Source organism: Carya illinoinensis, chromosome 15, assembly GCF_018687715.1.
Source record: "Carya illinoinensis cultivar Pawnee chromosome 15, C.illinoinensisPawnee_v1, whole genome shotgun sequence".
Lineage (NCBI taxonomy): Eukaryota > Viridiplantae > Streptophyta > Magnoliopsida > Fagales > Juglandaceae > Carya > Carya illinoinensis.
Window position 1 is genome coordinate 41,724,888 of NC_056766.1, and position 23,718 is coordinate 41,748,605.

At 39.5% G+C, this 23,718-nt stretch overlaps 1 protein-coding gene across 3 annotated transcripts; it reads right to left on the reverse strand.

The window, feature by feature from the left end:
* Positions 1-8,769: 8,769 nt before the first annotated feature.
* Positions 8,770-20,573, reverse strand: LOC122295561. 3 transcript variants are annotated; one of them, XM_043104636.1, is made up of 8 exons: positions 20,226-20,539; positions 19,243-19,382; positions 19,082-19,150; positions 17,581-18,898; positions 11,298-11,804; positions 10,966-11,112; positions 9,639-10,231; positions 8,770-9,498 (listed from the first exon to the last, which is right to left on the reverse strand). In XM_043104636.1, exons 4-8 carry the CDS (start codon positions 17,606-17,608, stop codon positions 9,397-9,399), a joined length of 1,377 nt encoding a protein of 458 aa, XP_042960570.1. In that variant the 5' UTR covers positions 17,609-18,898; positions 19,082-19,150; positions 19,243-19,382; positions 20,226-20,539; the 3' UTR covers positions 8,770-9,396. The 3 variants fall into 3 exon arrangements, with proteins under 3 accessions (XP_042960570.1, XP_042960572.1, XP_042960571.1); XM_043104638.1 differs by having other exon boundaries at positions 9,639-10,177; positions 20,226-20,538; XM_043104637.1 differs by lacking the exon at positions 19,243-19,382 and having other exon boundaries at positions 20,226-20,573.
* Positions 20,574-23,718: the final 3,145 nt, after the last annotated feature.

Below are 23,718 nucleotides of genomic sequence, written 5' to 3' on the forward strand. Positions count from 1 at the left end.
CGCCCACAGCCACAGGGCACCCCCCCCCCCCGAGCACACTACAATCTGGCAGTGGAAGAGGAGAAAGAGATGAGCCCGAGAAGGGATTTAGAGCGAGAGGCAAGAGGACTCCCGTATTGCAGTTACCATATGACTGACAGGCATAGCACTGAGGATTGTTACACCCTCAAGAGAAGAAGGAAGATGGAAATGCAAAATCAAGGGTGTTGCTCTGAGGAGCGACGAGAACAGTATCGTGACGACAGGCATAGGTTGCCGTCAGGTAACTAGGTGACCAGACAAAAGGTTTAGAGGAGCCCCAAGAGGATCAAAAAACTGATCGGGGAGATCTGCACGATTGTTGGGGGATACGCAGGCAGGGGATCCACCTCTTCCGCTCGAAGGCACATGCCTGTCGAGCGTGGTATGAAGAAGTTTTTACAACTGGCCAGGTCATGCACAGGGCCCAGAGGTCGAACAAAGGGATCACTATAAGTTTCAACGAGAAGGATGAAGAGGGGATCCTCCACCCGCATGACGACGCTTTGGTGGTTACCATGCAGGTTGCGAACTTCACCCACCAGGGAATCATGGTGGATAATGGAAGCTCGACGGATATCCTATTCTGGGAAGCCTTTGTCAGGATGGTGATCAACCCAGATAGGTTACGCCCCATTCCAATGCCTCTAAAAGGTTTCACAGGTGATGTAATCCAACCAATGGGGGTCATTACCTTGTCAGTCCTGGCTAGGAAGGCCCTAAGGACAGTGGTAACCATGACGGACTTCTTGGTGGTCAAAGCTCCATTATCGTACAATGCCATAGTCGGACGCCCCACACTAAACAACCTCAGGGCCATGACCTCCACTTATCACCTCAAGCTGAAATTCCCAACTGACTTAGAGTGGGAGAGATCCAAGGTGAACAAGTCCTAGTGCGGGAATGCTACGCTTGCAAGTTAGGCACGAGAAGATGGTCGCGAGTGCCAACAAGGTATGGAAGAGAGTCGAGCCCCCTTCTCCCCCCAACCTGGTCGAATGGGACGAGGAGGCCCTGCGCCAAGCCAAGCGGAATGAGCCTTAAGAACTTGTCTTTGTCGATGCCCAAAGACCAAAGCAGACCATTCGGATAGGAACCAGACTAAGCCGTGGGTTAAGTCAGCAACCGAAGCACCTCATCATCGAGCACCAGGACGTCTTTGCTTGGAGCCACGAAGATATGCCAAGAATAGAAAACTCAATCATCAAGCATCGGCTGTGTGTCGACCCGGCGACTCGAAAGGTTAAGCAGGAAAGGCAAAGTTTCAGAAAGTATGCAGCCATCATAGAAAAGGTGGATTGACTCCTTGTGGCGAGGTTCATCCGTGAGGTGCATTACCCATAATGGCTCTCTATTGTGGTCCTAGTAAAGAAAGCCAAGAGGAAGTGGTGGATGTGTGTGAACTTCACCGACCTCAACAAAGCATGCCCGAAGGACAGCTTTCCCCCCACCCTGCATTGATTTAATTGTGGATTCAAAGGCTGGGCACCCTCTTCTCAGCTTCATGGATGCTTACTCCGAGTACAACCATATCAAGATAAGCCTGGATGACGAAGAGAAGACGATGTTCATCACAGATTGGGAGTTGTACTACTACAAGGCTATGTCGTTTGGTCTGAAGAACGTTAGCGCCACCTATCAGCGGCTGGTCAACCGAATGTTCAAATAGAAAATCGTTTGGAATATGGAGGTGTACGTGGACGGCTTGCTGGTGAAAATGAAGAAGGCAAAGTTGCACTTGGCGGACCTCCACGAGGCTTTCTCGATCCTTCAACAGTACCAAATGAAGCTCAATATGGCGAAATGTGTGTTTGGGGTGGAGTCTGGGAAGTTCTTGGGATTCATGGTCTAGGAGAGAGGCATCGAGGCTAACCCTGTAAAAGTCGAGGCCATAATAGGGATGCAATCTCCCAGCAGCCTCCGTGAGGTCTAAAGGCTGGCCGACATGGTGGTAGCCCTCAATCGCTTCATTGCTCGGTCGACCGACAAGTGTCTACCTTTCTTCAAAGTTTTGAGAGAAGTTCAAGAGTAGGACGCGGGATGCGAAGAGGCCTTCTTTGACCTAAAGCGATATTTGACTCACCCCCCTCTTTTCAGCCAGACAAGACCAGGAGAAGATCTAGTCGTATACCTAGCCGTGTCCCGGAATGCAGTCTCTACAGTGCTGATCCACGACATAGGAGAAGGACAGAGGCCAGTCTACTATACAAGTCGGGCTTTCTGAGGAGTCGAGGCTCGATACCCTTGAATGGAGATGTTGGTGTTTGCATTGGTGGTCACAGCTAGAAGACTGAGGCCCTACTTCCAAGCTCATCCAATGAAGGTTTTGACAGACTTACCCCTCAAGAAGATCCTCCAGAGACCGGACACCTCCGTGTGACTTGCTAAGTGGGCAATTGAACTTAGCGATTTTAACATTGAGTATTGCCCCTGTACTACTATTAAAGCCCAAGTATTGGCAGACTTCTTCGCGAAGTTCACCGATTTCCCAAAAGAGACCCCTGCGGCACCCCTAGGGAAGCCCTAGCAGATCTACATGGACGGCTCGTCCTGCCAGGTTGGTGGCAGTGTAGGGGTCTACATTATAACAGAGCAAGGGGAAGAACATAACTACTAGGCCTGGCTCGCCTTCAAGGCGACCAACAATGAAGCCAAGTCTAAGGCGCTCCTGGCAGTAGCATGACTGCTAGGGACAGAGGAGGTGGACATGAAAGCTAATTCCCAAGTAATCATTAACCAAGTGCTTGGGTAGTTTGTAGTAAAGGGAGATAGACTGAAGAAATACCTTCAACTCATCTGCAACGAACATGATCACTTCCAGTACTTCCAGATCTAGCAAGTCCTAAGAGCGAAAAACCAAAAGATGGATCGACTAGCAAGAGTTGAGTCAGGCCAAAAGGAATCCTTACTCTGGGAACAAACCATTGTTACGAAGATTGACACCCCGTCGATTAGAATGGAACAACTCGCCATCGTCCTAGCCTTCACCGAATGGGCAGCAGACATCAGGGATTTCTTGATGGAGGGCAAGTTGCCTGACGACTCGGAGGAGGAGCGGAAAGTCAGGAATGGGGCGGCCCGGTTCACCATGATCGAATGGGTCCTCTATAAGAGGGGTTTCTCCAAGCCCTTTCTCCGGTGCTTGTCGTTAGAAGAGGCACAGCACATACTAGCAAAACTTCATGAAGGCGTGTATGGAAGCCACACAGGAGGCTCGACGCTGGCTGCAAAGGTTACCCTAACCTAGTACCACTGGCCCCATATGCTTAGAGATGCGAAAAAATTCGTCAAAAAATGCCCTAAGTGCTAGGAACATAGATTGATGCCGCATTGCCCCCTGGAGGAATTAACATCAATAATGGCCCCGTATCCCCTCGCACAATGGGGCCTTGACCTGATCGGCCCATTCTCGATAGCCAAAGGAAAGGCCAAGTTCGTGATAGTGGCAGTCGACTACTTTACGAAGTGGATCGAAGTCGAGCCCCTAGCAAGCATCACCTCACGTACCATCATGAAGTTCCTTTGGAGATCGATAGTTTGCAGATTTGGCATACCCCATGCCTTCGTCTCTGACAACGGGAAGCAATTCAACTGCCAACATTAGAAGGACTGGTGTACGAAGCTCCGAATCAAAGTAAAGTACTCATCACCAGGGCACCTACAAGCCAGCGGCTAGGCCAAGGCGACCAATAAGACCTTCCTCTCTACCCTTAAGAAAAAGTTGGGGACGCATAAAGGAGCCTGGGCAAACAAGCTCCCAAGCGTTTTGTGGGCGTATCGAACCACCATTTAGACCCCCATTGGGGAAACACCCTTTGCCCTCGCCTAAAGGAGTGAGGCAGTAATCCCTGTTGAGGTCAAGATGCCCACGTTCCGAGTGCAACACTTTGACCCCACCGTTAGAGGTAAGAGGCAGGCAGAAGAACTGGACCTCCTAAAAGAAAGAAGGGAAGCAGGGATTGTGCACACGGAAAGTAACAAAAGAAAGGCAGAACAGTACTTCAACAAATAGGTGAAACCATGGTCATTCAAAGTAGTGGATCTAGTGCTGAAGCATACAAGAGTCACAAACCGGGAAGAGGGAAAGCTGGGACCTTGGTGGGAAAGCACATATGTGGTAACAGTAAGTAACAGGCCCGGCTCGTATCGCCTTAAGACTAGTGAGGGAGTCGGGCTCCCCCACCTCTAGAACGCCAAGCACTTGAAGAAGTATTTTGTATAGGGACGGGGGATAGTAACTTGTATGCAAAGATAAACTGTATGAATGAAATTCTATTGATATTTTCCCCAAACTCCTGTGTTGTCTCAGGTCTGGAACAAAGTCGAGTCTTTAGACTCACCGAGTCCCTCGACTCACAACCAACCAGCCATGGGGTAAGGCCAAGTCCCTAGACTGGCAGACTCCCGTCTAATAAAGTCGAGCCCTTAGACTGGCATACCCTCGTCCAACAAAGTCGAGTCTCTAAATTTGCAATCAACCAAGGGGTAAGGCCAAGTCCCTGGATTGGTAAACCCTCGTCCAACAAAGTTGAGTCCCTGGACTCATAACCAACCACGAGGTAAGGCCAAGTCCTTAGACTGGCAAGCCCCTATCCAACAAAGTCAAGTCTCTAGACTAGTCGAGTCTCTAGACTCACAACCAGCAATGGGATAAGACCGAGTTCCTAGACTGGCACCCATTCAACAAAGTTTAGTCCCTAGACTCACCGAGTCCCTTGATTCGCAACCAACCAGCTGCGAGGTAAGGCTGAGTCCCTAGACTGGCTAAGCCTTTTGACTGGCCGACCCCTATCTAATCGAGATTTCTGGTCGAACCAGTCAGACGGGTGTGGGCTAGCCTACCTCTCTTATTTATAAAGCATGAAGAGTAAACTGAATGAGACACTACTATAAAAATGAACATTTTCATTAATAAGAGTGCACAACACGCCATTTATACAAGAGGGAGAGAGAAACAAGGGGCTGTAAAAAAAATATATATCGAGCTCATAAAGGAGGGGGCAGAGCCGAGTTGTCGGAAGGAAGAGGAGGGTACTCTAGCCTTCCAATATTCTTGCAATAAGCCCAAGTCTCAAGGTTCGGCTTGAGGAGACTGCAAATCCAGCTTGTGCAGGTCCTTGTCAAGGAACTCCAGCCAATGCTTAATCATTCGAGGCATTTCTGGTAGCCGAATGACCAAGTTGTGCCCCAGATGTTATTGCAGTTCTGGATACGAGCCCTGATCTCTGCTACATTGTAGCTAACGCTCTCCAGGTTGGACTTCAGCCCTTTGATGGAGAGGTCCTATGACAAGAGGGTCTCCTTATTGATCCTAAGGGGTATGCTTATAAAGTTGCATATTTCCCTGTATGTTTTCAGACAGTCTACAGCTGCCATTCTGTCACCCAGTTTGAGATGTGCTAGACATGGCAAACGATGACCCAGCTTCACCCCAACTCTTAGAGGATCCTTGTGGGGTGTTGTGTTATTTGGCGGTGTGCACTGGAGGAGGCCAAAGAGGCTTGGCCAGATCTCATCGGTCAAGAGTTCTTTCTTACCTATTATGTTATGAAGAGGAGCGGGAACACTTGCAACTTCCATTCTAGCCAGGCACTAGCCAACCTAGAGCAGAAATACAACAAGAGGGCCTCATGGTTCAAGCAATTCTTCTTCATGAAAGTATCTTTCTGGGCAGGTACTCGACAAGATTTCCCGTCCCGTGCCAATTGGGAGGTTGTGCAAAAGTAGAAGCTCGTGAGGTCACCCAGGACCCAGGAAGAGCTCCACTAAATTGAAATTGTGCAAAACTAGCCCACCGCTCATCCAAAAGAAGTTTGGACAAACGCCCTGCTCATTGCTTACAACCTGCGGTAGTATTTGCTTGCCCATGCTGTGCTACGTCACCTAGGGACCTTTATTCCACTAAAGCCGACTGGTTGTTCAGGGCGCAAGCGTTCTGCCAATCCACCAATGGAGGGGAAAGGAAAGAAACCATTAGGGAGTTCTGCGGTTGTGCTTTTGATGATGACATTGCCCTTCCTTCTGGATAATCTTTACTAGGGGTATAGGTTCAACAGCTTGTATCTCCCCTGATGAGGAGGGCGTTTCAGTGCTGTCGGGCCCAAGCACTTCGCCCCTTATCGGCCAGGTCATGGGGGTCCGATCTTCTCTACGTGAGCCTGCAACGCCCCTATCCCAGCTAGTGTAGGCCCCTCAAATGCTGCATCAAGCATTCCCTCCTCAACCCCGCCTGGTGTTGAAGGTTCTTCTGCTCACCTGCAGGTAGAGGTAGTCTGTTTGGGCAATTTGCGACTATACCTGATCCTACTCGTTGACATCATATAGAAGGTAAGTGAAGAATGGGCTAGTGCCGTGTCCACTCTTAGCCATGCAGGGAGACGGTAATGTTCGGACAACCTCAGAGCTAGAGCCGCTCTCCCCTGCAGGAGGGTCTAAATGGCCTCTAGCTCATCTCACCCTTTGGTACCCCGAGGGGAGGTAATTTGTTCTAGAAGTTCCTAATTGGACTCACCCCAGTAAGTCGATATGTGATCAGGGCTAGCCCACTTTTTACTGTAAGAGGGATAAAGCAGTCATAGGCTTACACCCATCTCTTTGGTATCCCGCGGGGAGATAAGTATCAGAGGACCGAGTGGCCGTCCACTTCTTCGCCATGATGGGGATGGGGTAATGTTCAAGTAGCCTCAGAACTAAGCTTACTCTGCCTCGTAAGGGAGATCGAGCTAGCCTGGGGCCAATCCCACCTGTTGACCCATACGTGGAAGTAGTCTGTTCAGGTATTTTGCGATTGTATTCGCTCTTGCCTATTGACATTGCGGGGAAGGTACTTTGCCATTGTAGATCTTATTGGTGCGACTTGCCTGTTGACAAAGATAATGTTTTCATGTATGTTTATTCCTGAAATATTCACATTCTTGCATTAACAGTAAGTACACTGATTATTAAAACTAGTCAGAAATATATATATCACAAGGCCTTCATTGGTAGAACATTCGTAAGGGCTCGACATTCCACGGGTATTGTAGCTTATTCCCTTGGGAGTTTCAAAGCCAGTAGACCCAGGGCAGTTGTTGGCAACAACCACATAGGAGCCTTCCCACTACGGCCCCAGTTTGCCTTCGTCTCTCGTGGTTGTTCCTATCAACTTTAGTACGGGGTCCCCAACTTTGAACAACCTCCGACACACCCTCTGGTTGAAGTAGCACTCCACCTTCTTCTTGTACGGTGCCATTGTCAGTTCTACCTCTCTCAAATTTCTCCTACCAGATCAAGCTGTTCCTCGAGGTGGCAATTGTTGGAATGTTGCTCATAGTGCTGTACCCTTTAGGTTGGGATATCCACATCGACCGGAAGCATAGCTTTGTGACCATACGTGAGAGTAAATAGGGTTTCTCCTGTCGGCGTCCTCACGGTCACCCGGTACACCCATAGAACTGCAACAAGCTCTTCTGCCCAAGCTTCTTTCTGGTCGTTTAGCTTCTTCTTTAGTATTCACAACAAGATCTTGTTGGTTGCCTCTACCTGACCACTTGATTGGGATGTCGCAAGGACAAGTACTGAAGCCTGGTCCCAAGGTCTCGGCACCAATCTCCATAATGGTCGGAGTCAACTTACCTCCCATTATCTGAAATGATATTGTGGGATATGCCAAATTTACAAATGATATTCTTCCATCTCATATTACGTTTTTGTTAGTGTTTAATGTTTATAAGAATTTTTTTGTTAGTCTTACGTTTTTAAAATCTTTTTTCAATGTTTTAAAGTTGTTTTTATTTTGCTGCTTTCTAATATTTATAAGATATTATTTTCAATTTTATAGTCTTTTAAAAACAGGAATGCTAAAGCAACACTGCACAATGCTAAAGCTACACTGCGAGCATGGTGGATCGGACTCTCGTTTCTTTTAATTTAATAGTTAAGAAAGTATATTTTGATAAATTTATAAAATTTTTAAAAATATATATTTTAAAACATTAAAAAACACATTAAAAGAAAAACAAAGAAAATATATATTTTGCACTGCAGATCCCGACTCGGGGTCCCCGTGTGTAGAGCCGCTCTTTAAAAAATATTCTATTCATGTTTTCTAACTTTTTTTATTTTGTTTATTTTCTCAAATTTATAATTTTTTCAGTCTTCTTATTGACGTGACATGTTGATGGTGCATCTTTTTAAAATATTTAAATGATATAATACACGTGCCATCTTGCGGAATGGTAAAGGTGGTAAAGGGAGTATGATTTATGGCATGTCAAGAAATGAAGAATGAATTTTTTTTGGTGGAGTCGTTGGTGGCGTTAAGGGCCTTACAGATTCTTTCTCATATGGGGATCTGATCTCATTTGATTTTTGAGGAAGATTCTCTTACTGTTATTGAAACTGTTCGATCAATCACTAACCAAGAATTTAGATACAACCCTATTATTAGGGAGATTTAATTATTATTGTCTTATTTTCAATCTTTTGATTTTTTCATGTTAGACGGCAGGGAAATGAGACAACATATATATTGGCCCAAAATGCACGGGTTGTTGCTGAAACTCTCCAATGGTGGTTTCATCCCCCTGATTTTATTCAAGAAAGTTTTAGCAGTAGATGCAGTGGGTTGTTCTAGGGTGTAATGCCAGGACTAATGATTGTATTTTTCATGTACCTTCTTCTTTATGGTGAATGAAGCAATATTTGACTCTCAAAAAAATAAATAAATAAATAAACTGAATTGGAGATATCAAAGATTCATACGTTAGCAAGGGAATCAAAAGATCAAACTAATTACACACGTTTCTATAAGGGTTGAAACGACCTGAACACAGAGATTATGATGCAATTATTTAATAATACATGTCAAATTTCTGATAATGACTCGAAAATTCTGTGCTTGCTCGGCCGGAATAAAAAACTAGACCAGAAATACGAGCGGATCAAATCAGCCCAAAGACCAAAATGCAACCCAAGAAACAAAAACAGAGGACCGCTGGGAAGTGAAACGATGAGATACGGAAGCCATGCCAATTTTTTGTAGTCAAAGATCAGGAACATGGCAGCAATGAAGGCTAAGAGCATGGCTGTTATTGACAAAAATAGAGTGGTGAGCCCAAACATGAGCCTAAGATGCAACGACTTCTCAAACTCCTTTTCTTTATAGCTTGAAGTAAGAACCGAGAGTGACGAGACAATTGATGTTGCCGAGGTGAAGAGTGCGACTGCATTCGATAGGATAAAAAACAAAGTCCACTGCTCTTTGCGGAGAAAAGGAGTGTGTTTTATCTCGTTGCTGGCACCTGGTACCGTCAGAACTGCAGCGAACGTCACACTAGCAATGATAGTTGATACAAGCATACAAGAACTTGCTGTCTCTCTAACTGCACTTTCTCCTCCTTAAACTAAATTTTTATGGGTGGCAACGAACACTTCTTTGGGTGTCATTCCTTCATTATTTTTCTCAGACCTCTGATAAGGTCTGACAATCTTTTCCACTTCCTACAGCGATTGGGGTATGCAAGATGAATTTACATGACATTATAATTAAACGTTCAAATTGGTAACAAAAAGCCAGCCTTGCCTCTGTAAATAGAAAATGATATCTAAAAGGGAAGACAGATTTTAGTGGAGAGGAATACCTTAAACCACAATAGTTCCCGCTGCATCTGAAGGTTTGCTCGCTGCACGCCAAGTCTTTCCTGATCATCTGGCAACATTCCAGCTAAGTGCAGCATGTTATTACCATCGGAATCCTTATTTCCTACCAAGTAATCCTTAACAGCTCCGATGTTATATATTAAGTTAAATACTTTCTCTTGCCGATATTTAATAGCGACATGAAATATGCTTCGGTCTTTCTCATCATTTTCCCATATCAGTGATGGAAACTTGCGGAGAACCTTATCCAAAAACTCGACGTTTCCTGACATTGCAGCATCGAAAAGTACTCCTGAAGTCGTAATTTTTACCACTTCTGAAGTCGTAGTTTTTACCACTTCTGAAGTCGTGCTCTTTATCACTTCTGTAGTCGTAGTTTTTACCACTTCTGAAGACGTGCTTTTCAATATTTCTGAAATCTCCTCAATTGATTTCTTCTGAAGTTCATTCAATATATTTTCAAGCAACTCAACACGTTCAAGTTCTGACGACGTACGCGTTGAAGCTTGCTTGCAGAAGCCTTTGAATTTTGGTATAAAAGATACAACAAACCCAAATTTAATACGCTTTTTGGCTGTATTTTTTACGATCGAACAAAAGTTAGACTCAAAATAGAAACATATACATTATAATGACATTTGGATGAAGTAAATAATGACATGAGTTATCAAGCTATAACCCGAGAAAACCCCCCCGGCCACACACACACACACATATATATTCATATATATATATACGAGTAATGTTACATATAATTGTGTAGTGTATAATTATTGCACAATTATTTTGAAAAATAGTTGACTCTGCTAATAAAAATCTGATTTTTTTATATGTATCTCGTATTTACCCATATTTTTTAAAGGGATTACGCAGCATATGTACACTCTATAATTGTAAATATCATTAATTTCTCTAAATATATATATATATAACTTCTAATCAGCAGTTCTATACCACACATCTACTGACGTAAATTTTTATTTTTTTCTCTTGAATAAGTATATGGTGTAGAACTGTTGAGTAGAATTATATATATATATATGTATGTATATATGTATATGCTTGTGCTTGTATTGAATAACAAGGAAATCATAAAAATAGGAAAACAGAATTAAGTAGTACTAATATGGAATTCATACATGAGCCATTCATTTAATATATAAACATTTAACTAAGTGAGATAAATCTCTCTCTCTCTCTCTCTCTCTCTCTCTCTCTCTCTCTCTCTCTCTCTCTCTCTCTCTCTCTCTCTCTCTCTCTCTCTCTCTATATATATATATATATATAGGTTAAGGAAAACGTACGTACATGAGCTGAATAACGGCCAGTTCCCGCTCTTAATTGGCGGATCAGTGTCTGGAGCCTTTTGAGCCAAAACATGCAAAGCTGTTTTCTGATCCCCATCCCGTTTACAGGCCATTTCCATGTCCTTGTTCAATAAACGTAGTGCTACATCTATATAAATATATTTATATATATATATACATAAAAATATGTTAGCATATTATAATCATTTTCAAACTAATTTAAATTTATATATGCATGGTAATATACATAACAGTACTACTACAAGATCATGATCATGATCATCAACTGGATCAGCGTACAAGGTAGATCAAGATCAATCCTTTCATACGTACCGTACAGATGGTTGGAAATGGACATAATAAAGAGCTTCATGAGATCTGGAGTTGTAGATGATAAACAAGAATGGGGCTCTAGCTCCATCTTGTCCCAGAGATAATGTGCCATTTCCCCGTGTCCCCATCGAATTGCCATGCCAAGTGGTATCAACTCATATATGCCATGGATACTTAGCAGTTGATTGGCATTATCTTTAGCCATAATCAACTCCGCAATTTCCACCTTTCCAGATACAGCAGCGATGCTAAGGCAGGTATCTCCATGATAGTTTTGTATATTCAAGATCAGTCCTTTCTCACTCATTAAATCTACCAACTGTTTTATAAAAGGAATGCGCTTTGCAGTAACCGCTATGTGAATAACCTTATCCTCTCCTTTTGTCAAATTTGCACTAAGCATTCTGGCTGGATCCTTTTCAATGATGGCCCGAGCATTTTCCCAGTCACCATTTAGTGCAGCTAGAAGCAACTTGCGGCAATCCTCCTGCTCTCTATGTTCGCTGCCTGCATGCCGAATACGGAAACAGGTGTTAATTATATATCTTTTATTTACATAATATCATATACACATATACATATATGTATATATAATTATACATACTTGTCGCAGACTGGTCACGATCGATCCACGCAATGCGCATCAATAATATAAGATATTTAATTAAAACTAATACATATATTAGTTTTCAAATATTTTTACTCCAAAATGTTGAATTGTTTTAAAAGCTTTATATTCATTTTATGCCAAAATTAAATCATGAAATTAAGATGTTGAGGAGCCCATCTTTGTGAATTCATTTATTTGACTGCAATATTATCAGATAATAATTAATACTAGTCATGCATGCAAGTTCTCTCTAAACTCTATTTCAGGTTTATTTTTCTATCTAACAATTTTTTTAAGAACTCATGAAAAATGTATTTGCATTCTTTTTTCACGTGTCACATGTGCATTATAATATTATATTTTTGAAATTTTAAAATTTTCAAAATTTTTTTAAAAAAATTATTGATGTCCTTTTTTATGTGCAATACATGTCTGAAATTTTTAAATTGTCAAAAAATTGTGGATGTCTTTTTTTTCAAAAAATTATTCTATTTGTAACTAGTATGTGGAATACGTATAACATCCACATCACTTATGCAGTAAGATTTGATTTGTAGGATTCAAATTTTAAAATTACTCATCCAAATCATACTATACCATGCAAGTGTTTTGCTAGATATGTTAATCAAACATGCTTTTAAATATAATTTTCCATTTTCAAAAGCGCATAACATGTTTGAAGATTTGAAAAATGAATGATGGTAAGATATGTTTGAAATTTTTAAAAAGTGAATATTATATGCTGTTGTTTTTTACATTTGTTAAAAAGAAAGAAATTTTTATATCTGAATAGGAAGTCTACCATATGTCTATAAACAGCTCATTTGAGATCTTCTAAAGATACAACAATTATAAGTTTTTTAATGCTCATTCTTCAAAAGCACACAATCTCTCTTTTCTAGTATTAAGCATTATCACGTATTCATTTGGAAAGATATATAGTCTATATATGTTGTATTATTTCATTTCAATCATTGAGGGTATTACTCTAATAACTTACCCATTATTAGCTTTCATGTAACTATAAAATGATGTGTGTAACTCTTGTGAGTGCAGTAGGACTTCTACACAAGGAAACAACTAATCACCACTCGTAAGGTGATTGTAATTATAGAAGATATTCTACACAAATTACTTAAAGTATACCTAAAAAGTACATTAAGTTTCCATCTCCACCTGAATAATGTTGAATAATGAAGTTTGAAATCTTCAAGTGTTAACTTGAGACAAAGACTTAGGCAGTGGGAAAATCTCGTTATAATACTGAATTTACATCTCTTTACCCTTACGCCTTACAGTTTCTACTACTTAATATTTTATGTTCATATTTTCATCATATTAAGCATTTGATTCATATTTGTAAAAATTTTTAAACCTGCCAATTCACCCTCTCTTGGGTTGGTCATCTGGGCAACATTGGAGTTTTTCTTCCATCGCTAAAATTCAAAATAAAATGTCTCACTCTCAAGTCTAATCAACCATTTTTTGTCCTTCACAACCTTACTTCAGATTTAGATTCCTTAGAGTTCTTGACTAAATTGAAAGGCCTAAAGGGGGAGAGAGATCCATACACATAAAGTGGGCCCCATAACATTTATAGCAACCAGATTGAATTTTTTTAGCACCATTAAATGCCCAAGATATGTTATGAAGTCCACTCCATGTATCAATCTCTCCAGGCCCTAGAATTCAGTGAGGAACTCTGAGATCTCTATCCAAATCAATTTTGGATCCCCTAAAGTTCTTGCCCAAACTCTAAGACCTAAAGTAAAAGAAAAATGAATACATAAAGTAGATCCCACAACATTTATTAATAACTCAATGTTGCCCAAGAAATTCAGTAGGGTAGACAAGTCGCACTCTAGGCCCTAGAATTCGGACAAAAACTCTACGGCTCTAATCGTAGGAAATTGGGCATTGTTAGATTTGAATCAACACGAAGTTTTAGTCTAACAGTTTCAACCTGAGCCAACTGTGAATTTAGTTTGCTTTCTCATTGACATATGTCTAGCACCATCCCTAGTATCACTCACATTTAAAAAAACAAAAAAGTACTTACCATTTTTTTAATCACCATCGTTTCATTACACTTGATGTGGCTGTACTGTTGTGCCAGAATAGCCAGAAACACACTCACACACAAGATAGAGACAGTATTTAAGTGATTCAAAAATTTACCTACGTCCATTGGAGCGGAAACAAATAATTTCACTATTTTTATACAAAATTACAAACACTCACAAATAACCTCTCTATCTCTCAAATAGCCCTTCTTCTGTATTCCCCCACACCTTACATTTTGCCTGCACCCCCTGCCTTGATCACTCACCTTAGGTGAGGATGATCTTACAACATTGCAAATGACCTCCTTTTATAGGAAAAGCCACAGGGGACAAACAACCATAATATTTGATCAAGAGAGGGGTTACAACAACTAATCTTGATAAATGAGGAGCTGCTTCAGCCATCTGGGACCAGCAGCTTTTTTTGGATGGTGGGAGGTTGCAATCTCCAGCAGCCTTGGATCTAGAAAATAAAATGGGTTCACACTTGGTGGGGACTTTTAAACAATCACCCCATCCACCTATGTATTAGATTTTAGGTCATGCTGCAAACTTGCTACTTACATCAAACAATTGCATCCCCTTACCGAATCAACCATTATATCTGCCATGAGAGATTTCCACTTCCATCAAATGCATCTTCAAGTGCATTTTCAAATGCGTCTTCAAATGCCTCTTCAAATGCATCGGCATTGTGTCTACATCCACAGAACTTTCCGGAGATTTTTTTTAGAGGAGATTTACAACACTGAGTTACAAGTGTTTTACTGCATAATCTCAACTCTCACTCTAGGGTTTTTCCTTCACTCGAGTCCATAGTCATGCACACCTTGAGTGAACTGAGCTTCGCTCAAGCCAAAGTCAAGCAAACAATCTGTCGGGGCCTTTACAGCTCTCAAACTAGGTTCTACACATAACCCAACAATCACCAATCTCCCACTTGGAGACTGGTTCTCCACATGCTAGCCTCTATCTCCAGCATGATTCCTATCATCTCCACAATTTCACATCTTTATCTTCAGGCTAAAAGACCAACTAAAGTCATACATAACTTCAGTTCATGACATACAGTGCCCTTAATCATCACATCTATAGGGCAACACACAACTCCCACTGCACTGGGAATATATGGTCTCGCACTGACCCTTGCACACATCAATGAATCTGTTTATGAGGTCTCCATCTCTAATATGGGCAACTGACCGCTCATCCTACTGTTAACCTATTCTGTCTCCAGTCGATGTGCCTATCTCTTGTGCAGTCTCTGCTTCCTCCATAGGAGGCTAGTCAACTTCATCTCAACTAACTTCTACTTGCATAATCTCTCCTCTTACAAGATTTTTCATTCATACTGTAGTTCAACACCTTCATTCAACAGGATATAGTTGAAGGTAGTAACCACCATGGAGGTCTAGTCGTCTTGGCAGCCCTATGATCATCAACTTTAGATGTAGACGTCCCTGGAACATCAGACACTCAGTTCCCATCCCTCACACCTCTGCTTCACATCGTAGTCTCTGGAGATTTCCTCAGTTTTATATGAGGAAAAGCAAAACTAACTCCCTATTACTTCTCAATCTAATTTGAGTGACCAAGCCTAATTTTACCACGAGCCAAGACCAATGAATCATTCGTAACCTTCCACTTTTTTTTAAAAAAAAAAACACTACTAAATGATTGTTGTCATCAAGCTATCTCCAATCTTTAATAATATTGTACACTACAAGAAATAGGACATCATGTATCTTTTCAGTCACCATATTCACAACATCATTCTTAGTTATCTCCTAATCTTTGCAGTCTCTCGTGGCATGTCTTGTCACAATTCCTAGGAAGTCATTTGTTGTCCAGATCTTGACTGGCTCCTACTCTTATTCCTTGATTTTGACTAATCTAGTCTCCTGCCCTGATTATCAACATTCAGGGCCAACAAATCTGGGATCTTGTCAGAATCTCTTGTGTGCACCTCTTTGGCTAGGATAAGATCTCTTACATTATCAAAATTTAACTTCGACTTCTTTGCAAAATTACTCATAGTCATTTTCATAGCCTCTCAACTTTTTGTCAACAATGCCAAATACCATTGGGCAATAAATGTACTTTCTATCATCTTGAAGTTGAACAGTTTCTTTATCGGGACTTAGTTATTTGCAACCAGCTTTTCAATGAAAGCCACAAGGAGATCCGCAGTGGTTCTTTTCTTAATAACATCATGCTCCACTTATCTAAACAAAATGAGTCATAGGACTCCCAAAACCTATCGATATAACAGGTTAATCAGTATTGTCCAATGACATGAAGTCTGCTCATCCAACTTTACGATCCCAATCTTCTTATCTTGAAGATTATTCTATATCGACCGTCAACCTTTTAGAGATTAAATTTTAAAATTTTAGCCATACGGATAAGTTCGGAATGATCCAAATAGTTGACGCACTATTTGATCGTAATTGGACTCCAGGTAGCTTAGATCAAGCCCAAAACAGATCTAGAATTTTGAAACAAATTTCAAAAATTCCAACCATATGGATAAGTCAGAAATGATCCAAATAGTTTGAAAGCACTATTTGATCATTGAAATTAGACTCTGAATGGCTCAGATCAATACCAAAACAAATATGAAATTTTGAACTGTTGAGATCAACATGCACTTGTAAGTCATGAGCCATAAATTGTTAGGGTGCATGGGAGCGTGTATCCCTTGCGTCGTCTACCTATAGAGCTTGTGAGGGCACATGGGTTGCATGCTCCAACCTTCTTAGGGTGTGTGCGCTCCTCCAACATCTTTTTTCGATGTCGTTTGTGGCAACGTGTTCGTCTTGACAAGACAAACCTCCTGATGTGTTCAAAAGTTTCTTTCAATCAACTTGATTTTTGGGCAGTACAAACCAAAGCTCAAACACCAATTTGTTGTGCCAGAACGGCCAGAAATGCACTCACACACAAGATAGAGACAGTATTTAAGTGGTTCGACAATTTATCTACGTCCATTGGAACGGAAACAAATAATTTCACTATATTTATACAAAATTACAAACACTCACAAACAACCTCTTTATATCTCAAATGGCCCTTCTTCTATATTTCCCCACACCTTACATTTTGCCCGCACCCCCTGCCTTGATCACTCACCTTAGGTACGGATGATCTTACACCATTACAAATGGTCTCCTTTTATAGAAAAAAGTCACAGAGGACAAACAACCACAATATTTGACCAAGGGAGTGGTTACAATAGCTAATCTTGAGAGATGAGGAGTTGCTACATCCGTGTTGGACCAGCAACTTCTTTTGGACAATGGGAGGCTGCAATTCTCCAGCAGCCTTGGATCTAGATCTAACAAAATGGGTTCACACTTGGGGGGGACTTTTCAACATTCACATGGTATTAAGAGATAAAAATAAATAACAAATAAGTTTTTAATCATTTAACTCTACTTCAAGAGATAATAAAAAAGATAATAATTAAAAGAATGATAAATAACACTACTCTTTTAAAAGATAGCTTGCTCAAGGTGCCTGATTCTAGCTATATATACTCGTAATTATGTCCGAGCATATAGTCATTTTAAGTAAATATGGAAAAGGAAAGAAGGGGAAAAAAAATTACTCATGTTATCTTCCAAATCTGTCGACATTGTAGCTGAAGGCACAGCATCACTCTGTTCAACACAATCACATGATGCTTGATCTGCACACCATGTATGCCGTCGGCATGATACCTAGTTGTTTTTGAAGGAGTAAGTTTTTGTTAGTTAAACGCACACACTGGCTCGTTAGTTCAAAAACAATCGGAACGCATATATAATTAGCTTTTGAACTCATAATACGAGGGACAATCCTCGTATTAATCAAGATTTCTTTTATTTAGATACCAACAGTCATCTCTCCTCTAATGAGTACAAGAAGGATATTAATAAGTAATCTCAAAACATGGTCAGTGAAATACACATGACGTCCCATTTTTCTCATCACAGCTACTCAACTGATCAAAAGGCGATCGATCGAGGTTTTGATCACATTCACGCATGCGCCGATGATCAAATTGGGAAAAAAAATATATATATTTTTTCTTTTTATTACCAACTATATATATAATCGTTGTACGTACGTACAGGTCTTAATTACAAGATAATTTCATGCAGAAAATGGTGGCCGTCATGATGAAGAAAGTAAATGGCAAGATCAATTAATGGGATCAGACAGATAAACACGTACCAGCTGCTAGCAGCTTTATCATGACCAAGATCAGATCCACCCGCTATATATATATATATATATATATATGTGTGTGTAATTTAGAGGTGTTCATCCGGATCCGGATCTGAGTATCCGGCCATAACCAAATCCGGATCTGGATTTCAAATCCGGGCAATTATCCACCCGGATTGAGTCCGGATTCCATCCGGATATCCGGATTGTAGCATTTTTTTTTTTTTTTTGGCTTTTAATCCCGGATATCCGGGTTATACCCAGGTTCAATCCGGGTTTTGGGAAAAAAAAAAATCTAAAAAAATCTTTATAACTTTAAAAAGAAATTATATCACTTATCACTTTTTTTAAAAAATAAAAAAAAATCTGATCTCATATTTAAATTGCCCAGATTTTTTTAAAAAAATAATCAAAACACTTTAAAAGAATTTTCTAAAAAAATTAATCAAAGAAAAAAAAATAAAGTAAGAACGTCTATAACTCGGTACAAAGTAATACTAACCTACTAAAACAAGACAGAGACAAGCCACTGGATAAAATATATTACAGACAATCACTAGAGAGGAGTGGATATTTTTTAAGTGCAGTATCTGTTAGCATAAACAACCAAATTCATAGCTCTTCATTTCTCTCTTCGTGAATCGTCATTTGCACAGAGTCTTCATTCTCTTTGCAGCCTGAACAAATCCCACAATGACTTGCAACTCGTCGATTTGCTTCACCAATAGATAAAAAAATACATTTTTCAGAACAGAATAATGGCAACTATAATCCAAAAGCTGCTAAACTAACAATGTCATTACCGGATTAATGTACATATGTTATTCATTCAGTATTTTATAAATATAAAAATAGAAAATGGCTAGAAAATGATCGAAGTGAACACATTTTGAAAATACCTGTGACATGAAATGCCTCTGAACAACATCTACTAATTGCTCTTTTGATGGGTTGGGTATGGCATCCACCTACAAATCCAAGAACATGTTTGTCAATATTGTTTCACATGAAAGCTGGACAGCACAAAGGGTAAAACCAAGCTTAGATAAAGGTCACATACCACGGACCCATGAGGAGTAGAAACAGACCCCTTAGACTGCAAGTCACAGGAGAAAGATCTGCTCATAGTCCTATGAGATGACCCAGACGATTTATGTATTCTATGCCTCAATCTGTGGGACTTTTGAGTGTCATCCCACGCTGGAAAATCAGAAATAACACTACTAATATCAAAAGGTGTTGTGGGTCCAATAAAAGGATAAAGAAATAAGACAACAGAGCTTTTGGAAATAGTAAAAGCAAAAGTTGAAGACACAATGGATCCTATGCACCAATCTCAATTACTTTACTCCAGAAAACAAATCTGCTCCAAACCAAAATTGCATTGCTCTCTCTTTCATTTAATCTAATAATTAACATAATTTCTTTCTTCAAGAGCTATTGCAGTTGGGAGCTGCTGAAATTAGCTCAGATGAGTCTGTGCTTTCTGTTGATGATTTAGCAGATCAGATTGCCGAGGTTCTCAACTTCTTTGGGTAATTTTTTTTTTTAACTTTTTCACTTATATTTAGCTATTCTCTTTTTACTTTAGATATATCGAAGGGAAGCAACTGATGCTCTCTCTCTCTCTCTCTCTCTCTCTCTGTGTCTCAGACTTGGTGCTGTGATGTGTTTGGGGGTTTTATCTGGAGCATATGTTCTTACCCTATTTGCTGTAAGTTGCCTAACCAGTTTAAAAAACGTTAACACAGATGGAATGTTTCTAAGCATTCTCTTAGAAGAAAACAGGAACTAAACCACAAAATACTAAACTCAGAACATCAAACACAAACCCTAGCGAAAATCCAACACAAATCCAAACATTTCGGAATCAGTCTTAAACCAGAACATCAAACACAGATCCAAGCAAAAATCAAACACAAACCCAAACAGATCCAAGCAAAAATCAACCACAAATCCAAACAGACCCAAGCAAAAATCAAACAGAAATCTAGAAAAAAGGAATCCAACTAAACCGAGAGAGACAGAGAGAGATTAACATACCTATTTCACAATCGCAATGGCACGGCTAGGGACTTGAGGAGGAGGATTTGAGAGACTTGAGAGACGAGCGGCGAGAGACGAGAGACGAGACAGAGTTGAGAGAGGGGATGAAAAGTGGAGAGGATCCGAGAGACATCGGAGGAAGTATTCAATCCAGCAACGGTGCCGTTTTCGGGTTTAAAAAAAAACGGATGTATAACCCGGTTACGGATAACCGGGTTATAAATCCGGATCCGGAATTTTTTTAACCTACACCCGGGCAGATAACCGCCCGGATTCTGGATTTCCGGACCGGACCGGAAAAAAATCCGGTCCGGATGCACACACCTAATGTATATGGTATATGGTAGGTACGTAGGATAATGATGATCGGCCAAAGAATATATATCCCTAGTTGGGGATGAGACCCATGGATGACTGACTTAATTCGATCCTGCTTGAGGAATGTAATTAAGGATTTGCAGATAATTGTATGAATGGGTGTTGAGGAGGAGTTTTATAACTACTATTAATTCTAGCTAGCTAGCATCACTTAAGTCAAGTACTATTAATGCACGCAAAACTAGATATATAAGAGATCAACAGTGTATATATATATATTTATACATATATGAAAAAGTCAAAGCATGGCATTGGGCAAGTTTTCCATTTTTTAAAACAAATTAAATATTGTAGACAAGTAGACCATGCCATTTTCCTATTTAAATTATTAAATCAATCAAATAATTTCAAGCTAATTTCCCTATCACAGATCATAAGTAAATTAGCAAAAAAATGGATCAAATCTTCATTTAAATATAGATAATCATCCCCACCAACCATGCATGCATGTATGCAATCAAATAAGTTCAATCTTCTTCCCTATCTCGTGAAATGCACGAGGAGTAAATGAATCAATCAAACCAAGCTTCGATCGTGTAGATCCCTACCAACCAATCATATTTAGCTTATAATTAAGAAGTCAAACAATTAAAAATCTTTTTTATTTTTTTTAAGAACCTAATTGGGTCCATGCAGTACTGAAGATTAATATTGAGAATTATTATAAGGTGTTGTTTTTTATCAAGACTCCGGCCACGACTTCAGCCTTCAGGCCACTTTCAATTCCTTTGTCCAGTACTAATACTCCAGCTTGCAATCCCAGTTAATTTGCAATTCAAAATGAGAATGTTTGGCATACCGATAATGGGTCTCGAGGCTTTCTCCAGATACTTTTCTTTCGTTTATTTTTTTTATTTAGTGATTAAGAAAGTATTTTTTTTTATTGATGTTGTGAATTTTTTTTAAAATATTTTAAAATATTTTAAAAATACATGGAAAATAAAAGTTATAAAAAAAAATTACCCTTATCGGGACTCAAATTTGGATCCCAAGTCAATGGAGCCACTCATTCAAAATAGAAAGTCTTATTACTAAAATAAAGAACCTGTTGATAATGAGATCCAGCTCAATGGACTGCAATATTGATCTAATCCTTAATGTCCCTAAACATATATATATATATATATATATATATATGTAGATAATTATATATAATATATAGGAGTAGTTGTGGTTTCCGAGTCTTTAGGATTTTTTTTTTTTAATCAAATGATAATCATCTTCATTGACTTAAAAATCAATACAATGCTTTTCACGATTAATACAATGCATAATACATAGGAGTAGTTGTGGTTTCCGACTCTTTAGGATTTTTATTTTTTTTAATCAAATGATAATCATCTTCATTGACTTAAAAATCAATACAATGCTTTTCACGATTAATACAATGCATAATCTCACTCGGTCCCTCCTCTAGCCACACTAGTTCCTCATCATAGTCTAACAACATTCACATCCAATTTCCCATAAAATTTCTTATAATTTAGCTAAAAATTACATTTCTTAAAATTTTTCCCTAAATTAATTTACTCATCTTTCAAAAACCTCATACATCTCATTCCCTATCCTTTCTCTATTCTATTAAAATAATATTTCTCTATTCTTTCTTTATTATTTTTTTCTTTCACTTCTATTTACAAATTTAACTACTCAATATTTTTTCTTATTTTTTGAATTATTACTCTAGTGAATATTTTAAACAAAAATTTAAATTATTTTTTGTGGGTATGATAATATTTTTATAATTGATTTTTTTATATTTTTGTAATTATTTAAATTACTTTTAAAATTATTATTTAAAACTATAATAAATATTAGTATAATAGAAAGTGTTTAGCTGGCAATATCTCACTAACTTCTTTCCACATAAACACCTTTACCACATTTGAAACCTGTAGATCCCATATCTTCTTCCATATAGTTGAACCCATATGCAGTTCTGAAGTTTTTCCCAATTCAAATCTCTTCAATTGACACTCTATAAAGTGTGTTGACTTGACTGAAAACATTTCATTTCTGGTATAGCCCCAAATCAACTTATCTTCAGAGCCTCTTTTGCTAACTGTCAAGCTTTCCACCATGGCTGCCTCTTCTTCATTAAGAACTTCATCTATAAGGTCTGCATTCCAACATCCCCTTGTATCAATAAATTCCTTAACATAAGCTCCCTCTTGTAGAACTTTGACTAGTAACTGGATCATGTAAGTGAAAGGACTAGGTAACCATTTGTCACCCCATATCCTAATCCTCTCCCCATTCCCCACCCTCCATCTCATCCCTACTTTGATTATATGCCCATATACTTTTCCAAATCTGTGATGGAGCACTGCCAACTTTAGCCTGTAGTATATCCCATTGCTTATAATACTTCTCTCTCATAAAATTGGCTGCAAAAAAGTTAGGATTAATTAGCAAACTCCAATATTGCTTAGATAACATAGCCTAATTAAAGCACTTCATATCTCGAGACCTCATTCCTCCTTGACTCTTTGAGAGACCAACCTTACTCCAATGTTTCCACTGCATCTTTTTGTGCTGATTTATATAAACCCACCAAAATTTGGCCATCATTTGAGAAAGTTCTTTGCACAACTGTTTAGGCAATTTAAAAATACTCATAGCGTAGGTAGGGATAGTTTGTATGACTGCTTTTATTAAAACTTCCTTACCAACTTGTGAAATGAACTAGTTTTTCCAACTACTAATTCTCTACCATACCCTCTCCCTTATCCCTCTAAAGGCTTTATATTTTGACCTACCCACCATAGTAGACAAACCTAAGTAATTCTCTGCATCCCCACAGACCCTTGCCCCAATAGCTTGTGCCAACGCCGTTCTAACTTCACCCCTTATATTATTTCTAAAATACAATGAGGTTTTATGCATATTTAGTTTCTAACCTGATGCTTCCTCATAACTATACAGTATAGCTTTCATAGCCCTCCTCTATTGCAATTCAGCTTTACAGAAGATTATGCAATCATCAGCAAACAGCAGATGATTTATGCTAATACCCCCTTGCTCACCTTAACACCCTTTATAAACCCCTTCCCTTCAGCCTCATGCAACATTGCAGTTAAGCCTTCTGCACACAAAAGGAATAAGTAAGGGG